At 34.9% G+C, this 15,912-nt stretch overlaps 2 protein-coding genes and 1 long non-coding RNA gene across 4 annotated transcripts; 2 read left to right on the forward strand and 1 right to left on the reverse strand.

Annotated features, from left to right (window-relative positions):
• The first annotated feature begins 2,828 nt into the window (after window positions 1–2,828).
• On the forward strand, window positions 2,829–3,891 carry LOC135121095 (uncharacterized). 2 transcript variants are annotated; one of them, XR_010278849.1, is made up of 6 exons: window positions 2,829–3,047; window positions 3,100–3,201; window positions 3,278–3,383; window positions 3,497–3,544; window positions 3,607–3,690; window positions 3,746–3,891. It is a non-coding gene; the product is annotated as an uncharacterized LOC135121095 (long non-coding RNA). The 2 variants fall into 2 exon arrangements; XR_010278848.1 differs by having other exon boundaries at window positions 3,764–3,891.
• Window positions 3,892–7,583: 3,692 nt separating this feature from the next.
• LOC135121098 (putative uncharacterized protein DDB_G0277255) lies at window positions 7,584–13,830 on the forward strand. The gene is made up of 5 exons (XM_064045427.1): window positions 7,584–7,610; window positions 7,772–7,933; window positions 10,526–10,604; window positions 10,655–12,517; window positions 13,727–13,830. The coding sequence occupies exons 1-5, from the start codon at window positions 7,584–7,586 to the stop codon at window positions 13,828–13,830; spliced, it is 2,235 nt and encodes a 744-aa protein (XP_063901497.1).
• LOC135121086 (guanine nucleotide-binding protein alpha-16 subunit-like) lies at window positions 13,749–14,995 on the reverse strand. The gene is made up of 5 exons (XM_064045388.1): window positions 14,963–14,995; window positions 14,589–14,878; window positions 14,401–14,523; window positions 14,077–14,243; window positions 13,749–14,000 (listed from the first exon to the last, which is right to left on the reverse strand). Exons 2-5 carry the CDS (start codon window positions 14,763–14,765, stop codon window positions 13,868–13,870), a joined length of 600 nt encoding a protein of 199 aa, XP_063901458.1. The 5' UTR covers window positions 14,766–14,878; window positions 14,963–14,995; the 3' UTR covers window positions 13,749–13,867.
• Between the last annotated feature and the right edge of the window lie 917 nt (window positions 14,996–15,912).

Here is a 15,912-nt window from a genome sequence, read left to right on the forward strand (position 1 = left end):
CTTATTTATTTAAACTTTCTGAGGGTTTTTATAACAATACAGAGCTCTTCACGCTTTTTGATGATCTTTTGGGAGCTATATCACATAAATATAGCAAAATTAGGATGCCCGAAGTATTATCAAAAAAAGAAAGCCCTCATTTTCATCCTAATTCAAAGTTACAGTTTTTTTTAAAGTGTAATACCCGAATGTAACTTTCTTCAAAATTAAACTCTTTTAAAAAATGTAATTAATAAATTTAATTTTGGATAAAAAATTATAGTTTGATCTTTTAAATGGATTGTTCTAACTTTTCTATTACTCTATCTATAAAAACTTTATTGTAAGAGTTTACCGCTAATGAGATTATTAAAAAAGGAACAAAAAAGCAAGTATTAGAATTACAAAAGCAAAAAGGATCGAACTCCAAATATTAATGCGCAATAATACGAATTTGTTATACTGAGCCCAAACTTATAGCACCTCATTTAACAAGTTAATTAGGGATAGGAAATCAGAATGTGGGTGGCTTCGCAACTACATCCGAGAGTGAGGGCGGTATTGCTAGTTGCGAGAGAACATTTCAGCTAAAACCATTATAACTGGCTCTTAAAATATTCAATGCAAATTTTGTTTCTGTCTATTTAATGGCAGTCTTCTAGAGTATAACGCACTTAACCCACAGTTTTCACCAAAAATTAAACGTGGACCAATTTCCGTAGACCTTCATATGGGTAATAGCCTATAACTAGGATGTTAGATAAGAATGTAAATAAGTTTAATGAATTGCTTTGTTAAGAACAGCTTGGGGCGAGTGATTTATTTATTTATTTATTAATGGCAATTCTTTGAGGCTCGAGTGAGTTAACAACTTCGGATACACGAGCTCTCAAACAAGTTTTCAGTCGTCCAAAAATTCAAGTAAAAATACACTATCGTTCAAAATTGTTTCTGTTTTAAAATTTTTTGTAAAAATTCTATAACGCTTTAAAAATAATTGGTTATATTTATCCCTTATATGTATATATAAGTGTTTAGATTGAGATCTATTTAATGTAGTTTGTATTAGAGGAATTGCTTTCTTACTTAAGTGTTTATCGCTTTTTAAAGTTTAAGTATCGATTGAAACGATTTCGTGCGAAGTTGTTTCAATCTTTATACAAAATTTTTACACTCCGTCGTAGAGGTTTTTCTTATATTGTTTGAGTGACTATAAAGAATAGCTTATCTAGCCCCTAATTTAATAATGCGTAAACTTCAGTCGATAAAGAAAATGATGTAAAATGTCTTCTAGATCAAGGCAAGCTTTATACTGAGATCGCTCGTTAAAGTGCGTCAGTAAGGGAACAATATCCCGGATCAGCTTAATATGATCCATATCTTCCTTGCAAGGAACCTGGGTGTCCAAAGATCTTGAAAAACCGGGATATAGCTCGGCTTGTACGACAAGTGATCTTGGGTACAACTGAATCTGCACAGAGAGCTTCAAAATTCATAGAAATAGCATTAGATAGCCAGTTTCAAGTTCGACCGAATCTAGAGCACTGCATTCTGCTGGTTTCCTTGAGAAAAAAAAAAGTTAATTAAACCTGCTTTGACAGACCGTCACAAGCGACTAAGATTTGAGTTTGCGAAGAAGCACGACAATTGGTCCATTTCTGACTGTGAAAAAGTAATTTTTCGGATGATACCAAGGTCAATCGATATGACTCGAAGACTATTAGGTGGTGTAAGGAAGCGATCTGGCAGTAATCGAATATTTGATCGCCAGGGGTTGCAAACGTATAAACATGGGGGAAGATCGATAATTTGGCTTGTCTAACATCTAAGGGGGTCGGGTATTTGGTGCACGTGACAGGGAGCATCACCACATGTACACATTTAGACATTATTAAGAATGACCCTACCTAGAACATGCAATTGGTATGGTCTTGGTCTTGGTGAAATGGTTTTTCAGCAGGGTAATGCCCCAGGTCACCCTGCACTATTAGTGCGACCATGACTCCAATTACAGTCGTTCCAATTGCTAGACTGGCCTCCGCAATCTCCTGATCTCAATTCCACTGAGCATGCATGGGGAATCTTGAATAAAAAAGGGAATCAAAGTATCAGCTTACTAACTTGGACGAGTTTTAGACACGTGTACAATCAAAATGGAAAAAAATAACGCCGGGTCAATGCTACAATCTGATCGCTAGTGTGCTAAAGCGGATACAACTTCTATAATCTTTAAACTTTACAAGTTCATATCTTTTCGAATATTAAGCCAGTTTAAGGTCAAGTATTAACAAAATGTAGCTGGAAAATAGAAGTTAAAGATGTACAAATTCCAAAGTAATCCATTAAGTTATTGAAAAGTTGTTCTATATTAAATGTAAAAATGCAAAACATGAAACAATTTTGCACAATAGTGTATTATCTTAATGTGCCCTTCACGTTTCGCTTTAACCCCTTGTTGGTTATTGGTTTCTATGTTTACCACTTGTCGCCCAGGTTCAATTTAGTAATGTCGCAGAAAAAGCAAATCTATTTTAAGCCCCAGAGGTTTGCCCGTTAAAAGATTAAACCCCCAACTTGGAGAGAGTGCGCCGTCACATAACTTGTTAGCGAGTTCTTTCGCTAAAACGCGATTAGCGTGTCCAGCGGTCCGTTCGTAGAGAGCGACGACACACTTTTTAAGATTGCAGTCAGTAGCCCAGTCTGTAGTTCGTGGTAAAGTGTATCCTTGCGCACAAAACACGGCGCGTGTTAACAGGCGCAGCAGTTAGTTTTGTAGCACTTGAGGGGCGATTAAAGTTGTATATAAGCATATTTAAAGTAACTAAGAGCAACTCCACGCAAACTACAAATAATCTTACTGCATGCTCATAAGCTTATGTAAACCTTTTGATTAACTAAGCGGGACCTGGAAATCTGTTGTTATAAAGTGAGGCTCCGAGTAAACAGTTCACATGTGGTTAGATAAGAATGACTCGCGCGCCTTTTGTAGTTAGTCTTCTTCATTTGTTGAACAGTTGTGCTTGGAGCGCGTAGAGTCATAGTAATCAAATAAATTTTAGTGCTTCTCGGTACTTCGACTTACCTTTATATAATATTGCTTTAATGTCTATTATATATAAGTTCTCGAGGGTTTACAGGCTGCAAAATCAGTATTACTTCAATTGTTAGAGTTGAAAGACTCTATTAAAATAGTTTGAGAAAAGTGGGATTTATTTATTAAAAGTTATGTACTTCTTTATAGGATTTTTATATATAGGTTAGGGAAACTTAATTTTAAGTTGTTATATTTTCGTTATAGGAACAAATTAAAGTTTATTTGGGCTTTTTATAACTTCTAATGAACAACTCTAGAGGTCACTCAAAAACACCGCCTTTAAAAGGCGCTTTCCCTCTGGATATACATGGTCTAACTTTTTTTAAAATTGTAATTGTTTAATATTTAATTATTTTTAGGTGAATGCACCGATTTCAAAAATTTTTTTATTAAGTGTCTAATTGATAACAAACTAAATAATAGTAAGTGCCAAAAGGAAAGTGAAGCGTATTTAAATTGTAGGATGGAAAAGTAAACTTTTTTTACTTGAATATCATCCTGGTACTCTTGTTTTTACTATAATACTTATGAAGAAAGCTTATGGAAAAAGAAGACCTCAGGAAACTCGGTTTTCGCACAGAATAACCAGGACTATTTTTTTACTTTAATTATTTTTGGTTTGTGTTGATAATTTAATTATTATAAATTGATGGCGCCTATAATAATATCCAGTGAATTATTATTTTTTAGACTTTTAGATCTTTATGAGAACTGTGAGATTGAAATTATTTTCAAAGTTACGTAGCTGCTGTGAAATTTTGTAGCTTACCGGGACAGGAAACAATATTTAACGGCACTGAAGTGGATATAATAAATTTAAAAATATAATCTAATGAGTATTTTATAAATCTAGTTGTGCACCAGTGATAAACTATTATTACTTATTTTTAATATTAATACATGCTTTTTTTTATTTTTTTTTACTGTTAATGATTTTGTGAATTCGAGATTCGAAAATTTGAATGTTGTAAGTACTATATAGAAGACTACATCATCCATTAAAAGCAACAAACAACTATTTAGAGAATTAGAGTAAACGGTGGCGGGCGTTCAATCTTTACTAACGATATCCGCTGCTGTGCCCTCTCAGGTTCCACCTTATTGGGTAAAGCATATCTTTAATTTTTTAAAATATAACTGAGGAAAAAAGAGGCTTTATATTTAAAAATGAAGGCTCTATCAAGCTGTAAACAACGTTTACGCGAAATATTATTAACAGGAACAGTATTTGCGTGAGGAAATTCTATGTAGTTACAATACTATATAAAAAACTTTTCAAATTTCCTAATACATAATGAACGAAAAATGTTAAAACTTTTCGAGGAAAAAGAAGACATAATAAACTAAAAAATGATTTTATAAGCTAATAGCTCCAAGAACTATTATATATGTTATACAGGTAAGTCGAATAACTAAAAATATACTATTAATTTTGGCAAACTTAACTCTCAAAGACATTGCCAACACTTGCCCTCCGAGCCCAAAAGGTAGTAGGTCATGCCTGTTGTTTTCATTATTTATAGATTTGTTTCCTGTAGCACGATCGACTTGACAACTCGAATACTCGAGCTTTCTAACAGGTCTGACCGCCTACAAGTGCAAGTTGAACTTTGATTTTTGAGTTTGTCGTGAATAAAACTCTTAACTTAGCTTCCGATTATCACTCTAAAAGCGCCTCACTAAAAGACGCTTTTTAACTAGTAAGTGTGTTCCCTGCTAAGAGGCAGTTACCGGACCTAGCTACCCGCCCGTATAGAACGACGGTTATAAAAATTGTGGTCAGCGGTTAAGTGTAAGTTGCGCATAAACAACAGCGGTGCACAATTTAATTTGTCGCACTTAGAGCGAGGACGCTAACGCTGGTAAGCCGTATTTTCAGGCGGCATATGTGTATACGATTCGGCCGAACGTACAACGAATACAGTTCGCGCTTATTGCTCAACGCTGCACAGTAGAGAATTTAGAGTCTAAGTCGTTTCTTTAACATTTGCCAACAAGTGATTCATGCGCAGAGTTTACGATAGTATATAATCTATGATGACCCTTAGTACTTGAGAGCACAAATTTCTTTGGTGTCGACATCGCAGTGCGTTTCCTTGTTATAAGAGGCGCTTTATTCTTTACTAAGTTAATAGAGAAGGTTGGACATCAACTTGCGAGGCAGCGAGATAAAGTTGTCAACGTTGATGACGAACAAACCAGTCGTATTATCGGCGTAAAAGACTACCCGCGTAGAGGTTGATTACAGAAACATGGGCTATACTTATGCAAACTTTAATCATACATATATTGCGGTGTAACCCTCATTGGATTTTAACAATAGTAAGTATTAATAGTTCAAAGTATAAATTGTAACCTAGGCAAAGATAGTTTTAGTACCTAAGACAATTTTTCTCCATGTACTTATATATATAATAATAGCTTCCATATTAATTTAAAAATAATTTTAGTATTATAATTTAAAATCGCAAGCATATTATAGTCAATATTCTGTAAAAAATTGAAGATTACTTTACCTTTATTTCCGTTACTTTTAAGAGGTTTGAAAGCGTGCTTCCCAGAAGACTTATAAATTAATCTTCTATATAAATTTCGTATTCATAATTTCTATAAAGTGAAGGAGGTATTGCATTTTTAGACAAGAATACTACAATTTATACGACTAAATAAGTTCTATATTCGCATTGGCAAATAATTCTTATTCTCATTGTTTTTATTAATAGTATAATTTTAATTTTCTTAATACTATAATACTTACCATTTATTTATTAGTAATGTTAATATATTATTAAGTTTAAATTTATCTCGGTCTTCTTTGTGTAGTAAAATGCTAAGGCCGTAACGGAACATTTGAACTTTTGCGTTAATCCATACCGTAACACTATGATAATGATTGGTCTTGGCATAATTAGATTAATATATATATAACACTGATTAATCTCCGCACGGGTCACATTGTAGGGGCCCCATTATGCTGCTAGATCTGCTATTATAGTAATTCAAAAGGCGTGTCCGCTGGAAAGCCTCGGATATGCTAAAATTATTACAAATCATCCTAAAAAAGGGAATTATATATTATATACTAGCACGCAGAACATAAGTGTTTAAAAGCGCTCATAGCGCTTCCCGAAGGCGGTGGTAACGCCTGCCTTTCAAGGGCACATATCTATTACGATATCGCAAAGTATTGAAAAAAAAGAAATATAAAAGTTGTGCGAGACCCAGATCGTAGTGAAAGGTACTAGCCATCAGCCGCAGTGGAAGACCAAAGGAGAAGCTTAGGCCACTGTAGGCTTTATGCACATTGTGTGTAAGCACGACTTACGTAAAGACCTCTTAATGTTTGCGCGCAGCGAAAAAAGCGCTTGTCACGACGATATCTTGACGGTAATGAGCCCGGTATATCACCCGAAAAACCAGGTGATTACATTCTTTAAGAAGGGGAAAAAGCACCACAATGTGTTTTTACTTCATTAATAGTTGCCTGATATCAGTTGACAATTGTAGTCTTCTTAAGTAGTGCTGTAGGTGCTGTTAGCTTTAGGCACTTTCTTGGCGCGTAGCGAGTTGAGTTATCCGCTTAAAAAGCAATGCTTTTATGCCACCCTTCAGGGGCTATATCGGTTGTGTGCATTAAACGCAAACTGGAATTTTGACTGTCCACTGCACGAATTCACAAACGTCTAATATTGTGGGGAATAGGCTGCCTAACCTTTATGTTCTAAAATTCGATATCAAGTCACAAAGCCTTCAAAGGCATAACAAGTAGAAAGCTGCCAGCAATTCTAAATCACCTGATATTTATTATCCTCTAATAGAAACGACAGGACGCCTACCAGTTCCCGAATGTTTAGAACCTTAAAAGTTTATGTCGAGCGCATCTTTGCCAGGTGCATCTGTCGTTGAAGTGTCAGCGTGCCTAAGTTGAATTTATTTACGTACTTCTCAACTACTCACTCATTCGGGTATTTGAATAAGTTTTGCTAGGCTAAGTATTTGCGATTGACGCCCTAGAGAGTAGCGGGCGATTTCATCAATCGTACCAGCGGTTTGATGGGATGAAGCTGTATAGTAAGTTATCAAAAGCTACCCACCAGCCAAGTTAAGGCTGCGGCCTCTAAGCTTTTTAGATTAAAAAAAAACCAATATTGCGATCGCACAGAATTGCATTGCTCGCGGTTGCTTAGGCTGTAATTATTTGTATAATTAAAAATAAACGAGTCATGAGCCTATTAATTTTACAGAGCACATTGAGCTGGCTGTAACTACTATATACGTTCCTCGTTTGCCCTTGCTTAACGAGTCTCTTCGAGAGCATCTGTGAGCGGGTCAACATGTTACCTGTATCTTTGTTGTGGATAAATAAATTGTTGCTGATGACAAGGTTGATGTGTTATAACACGTTTGTGCCTTTTTTTTCTGCATAAGAGATCGTCAACGCCACTAGTTGTACTGCCGCTTATTATGACGCGTTGTTGAGAACAAAGTATCAAAATTATTTTGTATATTAATGGTAGTCCGCAGCGCTTATATACAGGTAACAAAGTGATAGCAATGCACAAACTGCTGATCCTTCGAATATCCTGACAAAGTGCCCAAGTACAAGATGCAAAAACCTCAGTGCAATTCTCGCCTCTCCGGTAGTTTGCAAAGAGTAGCGCTTTTTAAAAAAAGCAACCTTGTCAGGCTTGTTTTCAGGGAGATAACAATAGTGCAGCAAAAAGCGCTCTTACACCAGCGAAATTACCCTCTGGTATTCTTCGGAAGTTTAAAAACAGGGAGTCCGTTAATCCACGATATTTTAGCGATTTCGTTAACACCAAATTTCATGTAAATAAAGGTGCTCATTTAATAATGCAGGTGATTCTGAATTACAATAAATGACTTAGTCGGGAGCGTAAGAGCAAGAGAAACTTTGTTGGTAGAAAGGGGAATAACCCATGTATATAAGGGTAATAGCAAAGGTAACAGTAGAGTTCTAAAAGGCTGTAGCTTTAAAGACTTTGGATACGCGCAAATCTTCTCTTATTCCTAAAACAAATTAACTTTTAAAAAAAAAAATGAAATTATACTGGTAACTTGCAATTAATTTAATTATACATGACTCCTTCATACTAGAGTCTATGGTAAGTATTCTGATATTCAAAAAACCTTAACTGTTAGTTTATAAAAATATAAACTTTCGTGGTGTTCACCACAATCCTTAAAATTTGCAGTGTTGTAGAGGGCCCTATTGAAGTCTAATTGGGGTCGGGAAACAAGATTTGTAGAGTTTATCATGTTATGTAATCTGAAGGGTATTAAGAATTCAGTTGACCTGTAATCTTTAGTAACTTCTATTATGGTTACTTTTTGGTATAAAATAACTTCTGATTTCCTGTAGTAAAGTAACCCAATGGGATATTAGAATTAATTAAGATAGAAATGTCCACGAGTGCCCTTGAGGGAAAATTTTTAAACATTAAATTTAATATTATATAGGTCCCTCACTTTTTTCGATGTTAACTTATTGGTATCAATTCAACCCTTCTTCTCAATCAAAAACACTTGAGGATAAGGAGGTAGCGAGTCTTTGCGAAAAGAAGATAATATTTTTGGTTGGGTACGGCGTATTTTTTTGTACTATTAAGAATAGCGGAGGGCATGCAAGGAAAGATAAAGTTCCCCGAATTTTTTTAAAATCCTGGAACGGAATAGTAATTTCTCATTTACTATTAGTAGGGGGTGCATCACTCAATTTTTAACGCGTTTTAGAAGATATTTTCATATCCCCTCTTGAATTTCAGACAGGGTTTAAGGACGGAGTTTTCTATCCCAAAGGATGTTGAAAAAAGAGATTTAAATCACGTTGAACTCATTACTTTTTTTGTTAAAAAACCAATCTAGTGTAGGGAGGCTCGTCTTTTTCATATATTCCCATTTAAATCGTCTACATTCACTAATTAATTTCTTAATAAGAGAATATATTGGAGGTTGTAAAGACTTTTATAAGTTGTTGATGATTTTGATAAGTTAATACAGTCTTTTGAAAAAATGAATTAGAGGAATAGCTTAAAAAGGTTCCATTAATTATCCTTATGCCCCTCTGTGTGCTTGCCAGACTTAAAATCTTTAAACCTCAATCTTTTGTAGGGTCTGGAGTTTCAGCGACATTCCGCCATCTCAGAATTTATGGGATGAGAAATTTAATACATGATTATTAAAAGTAGAAAAAGAGAGCAGAGGCAGTAAAATTCGAACTTACAACATTGAGTTTACTCAACTCTGGTCCTTACAAAATCAAGCCAAATGGAATGAATTCGTGACCAACATCTCGTTACCTTTCATTTTTAATAACAATACAGCTATATTTACCCTTTAGGAAATCTATAGTACTATGCAATTGCTAAAAAATTACACATCGCCTTAATTCGTAGGGTAAGTTGGTGTACTATCTTTCTTTCTTAATATTTGTCCTTTCTCATCCTTATACTCTAAGCCCGCCTGCCATAATAACTTTATAATAGAAGAGAAGGGGGCTAGTAACATAGGGCTCCTCGCGTGCACGTTGAGTAATACCTTATATATTTGCTAACTATAACATTTACTTTGTACACTTTTAGAAGGTTTCACATATTGTATTTTGGATAAATTAGAAAAATTTATCGCAAGAATAACTCAGTTATATTTAAAAGTATGTTTTACACCTCAAAACGAGTTGAAAGATATAGAGCTAAAAAAAATTTCTTACAAAGAAAAAAATATATTAAATAGGAATCTTAAATTTGACTTAAAATGATAACATATTGTTTTGCTAAAAAGTTAAAGGAATTAAATAATACACCGAAAATTTAAAATTTAACCTTCTCATTCTTAGATAACTTTAGTATACATATAAGTTACCATTTTTGGCTAAATAGGATACCTCGGGTAGAAAATTGTCTAAATTGGAGCAATTTAATTCTTTAATCTACTAATTTTTAAAAAGTTTTGTATTTATAGTAACCTTTTTTAAAAATTTTAAATATATATTAGTTAAGCTTGGATTTCTTTGATATAAAAACAATAAGGATAGCTATGGAGTATAATATTTATATGCCTCCGTGATCTATTTAAAAAACAATTATTTTAGCAATGCATTGGATATTAATAGCTTCCATTTTTTGTAAAGGGATTTTTAGCATGGGAGTTATTCCCAATTTTTATAACGTAAATTTACTAGATAATTAGTTTGTAAATTCAATAATGTTTTTTTAATTATTAAAAGGCTTCTGGCTGTGTACCAATTAATGAGGGAATTAAAAGCGAAAAAAATTTTCAGTACTTCAAAAAGTTTTTAGAATCACATGACCTATCCTCTGTTATCAATGAAACCTCTAATTTAACGATTTTTGTCCCTGTAGACTCCGCTTTTCAAAAGGTTTAACCTTAACTAACTGCAAGTTTGCGTTATTTAATTAATTTCCTTTATAGGTTAACAATGAACTTTTAAAGGATCAACTTTCACAAATTCCGAAACTACGCGAAGTTATCGCTTATCACATAGTTAAAGGTATCATCACAACGAACCCTTGTCGCGTGATAATTAATATACTTAAATAGGCGAGTTTTCGAAGAAACAGTTGTCTAAGAAAACCAATTTATTGGCAGTCAACGGAGAAAATTTGAAAATAACTAATAAAAAAGGAATTAAAATTAACAACGCATCTATTGTGGGGCCTAGTAAAGTCTATTGCGGAGTTGTCGTTTACCCTATTAACTCATTATTGCTACCCCGGTCTATACAAGAAAGTATCTCTATGAGTAATGAAACCGCTGGGACTTCTTCAGTTAAAAACGATTATGTAAACCAAGCATCGGGGCCTAATTTCGACGATTCAGTAGCCCCTGGAACGGCAAAGTCGACAGGGCCTCAGCTGCTTAACAACGCTGCTGGTGGCTCACCTTATAATCATAGTTCCCAATCAACACAACAACGCACTGGGAAAGAAAATTCACCAACATTCAATCCCTTTAATAGCACCCTCTCGAGTGATGTGAACTCCCTTGATAACTCTGAGGGCCAAGCATCTGAAAAGGGTTCAACCTCTCCTAAAGGAACTACCAACATGAACGCCACACAACCTCAACAGCCCCAAGTACTTCAAAGTGATGGTTCCAGTCCCAACGCAGGAACAGACAGTGCTGGAGCTGATTCTGTAAACCCCCATAGTGTCGCTGGACAAGCAGCTGCTAATGGCACGCAACCTCAACAGCCCCAAGCACTTCAAAGTGATAGTTCCAGTCCCAACGCAGGAACAGGCAGTGCTGGAGCTGATTCTGTAAACTCCCAACTGCTAAATAGTGTCGCTGGACAATCAACTGCTAATGGCACGCAACCTCAACAGCCCCAAGCACTTCAAAGTGATAGTTCCAGTCCCAACGCAGGAACAGGCAGTGCTGGAGCTGATTCTGTAAACTCCCAACTGCTAAATAGTGTCGCTGGACACTCAACTGCTAATGGCACGCAACCTCAACAGCCCCAAGTACTTCAAAGTGATAGTTCCAGTCCCAACACAGGAACAGACAGTGCTGGGGCTGATTCTGTAAACCCCCATAGTGTCGCTGGACAAGCAGCTGCTAATGGCACGCAACCTCAACAGCCCCAAGCACTTCAAAGTGATAGTTCCAGTCCCAACGCAGGAACAGGCAGTGCTGGAGCTGATTCTGTAAACTCCCAACTGCTAAATAGTGTCGCTGGACAAGCAGCTGCTAATGGCACGCAACCTCAACAGCCCCAAGCACTTCAAAGTGATAGTTCCAGCCCCAACGCAGGGACAGACAGTCCTGGGGCTGATTCTGTAAACCCCCAACTGCTAAATAGTGTCGCTGGACAATCAACTGCTAATGGCACGCAACCTCAACAGCCCCAAGCACTTCAAAGTGATAGTTCCAGCCCCAACGCAGGGACAGACAGTCCTGGGGCTGATTCTGTAAACCCCCAACTGCTAAATAGTGTCGCTGGACAATCAACTGCTAATGGCACGCAACCTCAACAGCCCCAAGTACTTCAAAGTGATAGTTCCAGTCCCAACGCAGGAACAGACAGTGCTGGAGCTGATTCTGTAAACCCCCATAGTGTCGCTGGACAAGCAGCTGCTAATGGCACGCAACCTCAACAGCCCCAAGCACTTCAAAGTGATAGTTCCAGCCCCAACGCAGGGACAGACAGTGCTGGAGCTGATTCTGTAAACCCCCAACTACTAAATAGTGCCGCCGGACAGTCAACTGCTAACAGTTCTGCCCCTTCTGGAGGCGCTACAAACGCAAATTCAAATTCTACGCGACCTCAACAGCCCCAAACACTTAAAAGTGGGTCTATGAATCCCGATGCTAGTTCCGCTGGTTCTAATGAAAAAAAATATATAAATTCCAATTCCTCAAATTCTCACATACTTAGTGCTGTAGACGGGAAAACATTAGCAAGTAATTCAGCTAACTCCAAGTCTACTGTTCCCTTGGCTACTTTTTTCAGTAACTTAAAAAAGTTCATTTTCGTTTAGAAAGTAGCTGTATGATAAACCAATAAAAACCTAAAATATTAGGTGTTAACTATTGTTTTTTTTATACGTAGAGCTTTTATTATTAAATAACAAGGGGATCTGTTAAAAAGTTTGACAGAAAGTGTTTTTTAAAGTAACAAATCTTAAATTCATTTGTCTTTAAGAAGGATGCGATGTACCTTCAACCTGAAAAAATTTTTTGAGACCAAGAGAAAGGGATATAAAGAAGCATAAATTTTTCAAGCTTACATGTTCGCGTATAGTATTAAAGGTTATCTTTCATCTTACACTTTGACACTGATATAAGCGAGGCTAAGTCTCTTCATAAAGCGGAATTACAAAATAGTTTATATATATTGCCATATAAAACAGATAATATCAGCTGAAATTAATAAAATGTATATGTTATAAAAATTTCAGCTTTTTGTCTGCTTTTCTGGCTGTAGTTTAACCTTTTGTTGGAAAAAAAAAACTTTATTAGCATAAAAATATAGTGGAACTTAAAAATAAGCTCTCAAAGAGCAAAAGTGCAACTTATCGTTAACTAGCCTGCCTCTCTAGCTCTTTTCAAAGGAAAGATCCACAGATTTATTATAATTCCTCTCCCTTTGCTGTACTATTAAAGCCTATTAAGGAATTATGAGGCCTAAAGGTAGCAGGAACTGAAGTGGTTCGCGATGATGATGTCCGTAACGGCATCAAACATAAAGCGCATATTATCTGTGTCGGTGGCGCAAGTGCGCTTAGCATAAATTTCTTCTCCTCCTTTATATAGTTTTTTAAACTTTTCCTCAATAAAAGAAGCCGCTTCCTCCCAATTTTTTTCATCCCCTGATGCAAAAAGGTCAAGGGAACACTTTCAAGAGTTTTACTTAAAAATAAAAACCGGTATATTCCGGAAAGTAGTCACGAAAAGGAATTATTCTTAATTTTTCCTTAAACAAATCCATTTTATTCAAAAATAAAATTATGCTGGTGTTCAGAAAGTAACGGTTATTGCAAATGGACTCGAAAAGTTGCAGGGATTCCCTCAGCCGATTCTTACAATAATTTTTAGTAATAAGCAAGCAAGAATTAGAATAAAAATACCACTGAGACGTCTTCTATAAGAGTCTCGTCATACTCGCTGCAGGCAACACAGAAAAGAAGACACGTGACATCTTCGAAACAGTGAATCCATTTCCTCCTCTCAGAACGTTGCCCACCCACATCAAAAATACTCTCAGTGGAGAATAAAGTTTTCAATTAGTACAGTACTATAGTTATTAGTTTTTTACCGAAACTTAAGGTCCTTATATATAAAGGAGCGTTCTACGATGCCAGTCGTTTTCGAGCGAGCAAGCATGATTTCATAAGAACTAGGCACATAGCTTGGTGAAATCACGCGTTCGATGTTATCTAAAAAGCTTTTTGGTTAAAGTATTAGTAGACAATATAAAAAACAGAATCGTATAGGAAAGTTACAAGCAAAACAATCATTACTAAGAGACTCCGTCACCCGTCCAAACTTGGCAAACATCCTTGTTTTTACACAATTCTTTAAATTCTGTGTGAGACCAAAGATTGACTATGCTCTCTGACAACTTGCCTGGAAGTTTAAGATTACCAGAATCTTCTTCAATAAGACCCAAAACCCCTTGGGCTTTTTCCTTTTATTAGAATTTATAAAAGTTAACACATCACAACAACATATTAACTGTTTCTAATATAATTTTGCAATAATTACGTGTATAGTTGCAAGAAGAGCAAGAATTTTAATTAACAATTTCTTACAATACTCATATGTAAAACAGAAAAGTTATTTACGTGAAGCTCCTTAGAAAGTGCAGTATGTTTTAAGCAGCTCTCCAACAGAAGTCGAAGGCTATGTGTTATATTTCCCCAAATAATATACTTATAATCTTCTTTTTCCTTATCTGTAAATCCTTTCTTTATTTACAAGGTATGTTAAAGTTTTATTAACTTAGTTAAGGCTTTTATATGTTACAACCAACCTCGTGTATTACTTTGAGCTGCTTTAAGATTGTGCTTTTACCCGACTCTCCAGTACCTAAAAGAAGCAATTTAACTTGGCGGCGGAAGTCTATCCCTTCAAGCTTTAACTTTTCGTCAATTTTACGGGAAAGCATGAAAGCTTCAGAGTTATCAATACCAGAGGTAATGCAACCCATGACCTAAAATAAATCGCGAACGATAACCCCTAGGACTCTCAAGAAAAAAAATAACTTAGTAGCAACTTCGAACCAAACGTACTGATGGCATCGCCCTTACTTAATCTTAGAAGCTGCAAAGTTTTAAAAAAAAAATTAACAAAAACAACTTACAGGATGAAAGTAGTTATAGAAACCCAATAAAAAAGGATTCTTACCCTTAATTTTTAACTTGAGAATATTATTGGTATACATAATAACAACGCAAATAAAATTAGCGTGAATATAGATAAATTGTTGATGGCACTTTGCAGTAATCACTCTTTAAATAATATATAATAGTAGCAGAATATGTAAAGAACACGAATTTAATATTCATTATAAAAAGTTTTTGAAGGTATTACTATAGAGCACCCTCTTCCCTTTCCTATATTTTACCACGCAGCCTAACAAAAGTAAACCGTAGGTCACTGCTGCCATACTTAATAATTTATTATTAATGTATTAAAAATACTAACTATAATGTTAAGATAAATTAAATTGACTCTGTTTAAATTAATGGTCCTTAAGTTTAAGTGTGCTAATGTGAAAATAGTTTAGATAATTTAATATAAATGCATGTTTCTATAAATGAACATTTTTCTCTTTATTTATGATGAAAAAGAATTAAACAAATGCCAAATAATCTTAATGAATGTATATATAAGGAAAATACTACCCTTTCTTCTTCGCTTTTTATTTCTTACTTTGTTTTTTTTAATCTTATTTTTGTTTGTGCGTATCTTATATTTATATATACTCTATATTTTAACAACTAATGTAAAATAACGATTACAAGTTTTATCAGCAAATGTGAAAATAGATTTGAACAAAAGGATGCTATGTTTTCTTATATGAACATTTTTTTGTTAATCTACAACCTAAAAGAATTATAATCGCATCCATACAATCTAACTAAATATATACATAAGGCGAATATACTAACTTTTAATAACGAAAATACTTTTTTATTCCTTTTCTTGTCCCTTTCCTTTGTATACGTTCTGTTCGTGTTTGATACATATAATCTTTTCTTATTTATTTTAGGTACTTTATATTGTAACATGTAACAGTATATAATACAGAGCTTCCATTTTCTGTTAAAATGTTTATTTCAAAGTCAAGTAAT

The sequence above is a fragment of the Zophobas morio genome, unplaced genomic scaffold (genome assembly GCF_036711695.1).
Source record: "Zophobas morio isolate AGI-343-1 ecotype UQ-CSIRO unplaced genomic scaffold, CSIRO_AGI_Zmor_V1 ptg000487l, whole genome shotgun sequence".
In the NCBI taxonomy this organism is placed as follows: Eukaryota; Metazoa; Arthropoda; class Insecta; order Coleoptera; family Tenebrionidae; genus Zophobas; species Zophobas morio.

Bases quoted from the DNA above. Each gene is read 5' to 3' on its own strand.
- LOC135121098 (XM_064045427.1), top strand. From the start codon at position 7,584: ATGGTAGTCCGCAGCGCTTATATACAG. The intron at 7,934-10,525 runs GTGATTCTGAAT...TTTCCTTTATAG, and splicing joins GTGCTCATTTAATAATGCAG to GTTAACAATGAACTTTTAAA. The intron at 12,518-13,726 runs GTAATTCAGCTA...TACTCGCTGCAG, and splicing joins AGACGGGAAAACATTAGCAA to GCAACACAGAAAAGAAGACA.
- LOC135121086 (XM_064045388.1), bottom strand. From the start codon at position 14,765: ATGGGTTGCATTACCTCTGGTATTGATAACTCTGAAGCTTTCATGCTT. The intron at 14,524-14,588 runs GTTGGTTGTAAC...TTGTAAATAAAG, and splicing joins AGCTCAAAGTAATACACGAG to AAAGGATTTACAGATAAGGA. The intron at 14,244-14,400 runs GTAAATAACTTT...TTCTAATAAAAG, and splicing joins CACTTTCTAAGGAGCTTCAC to GAAAAAGCCCAAGGGGTTTT.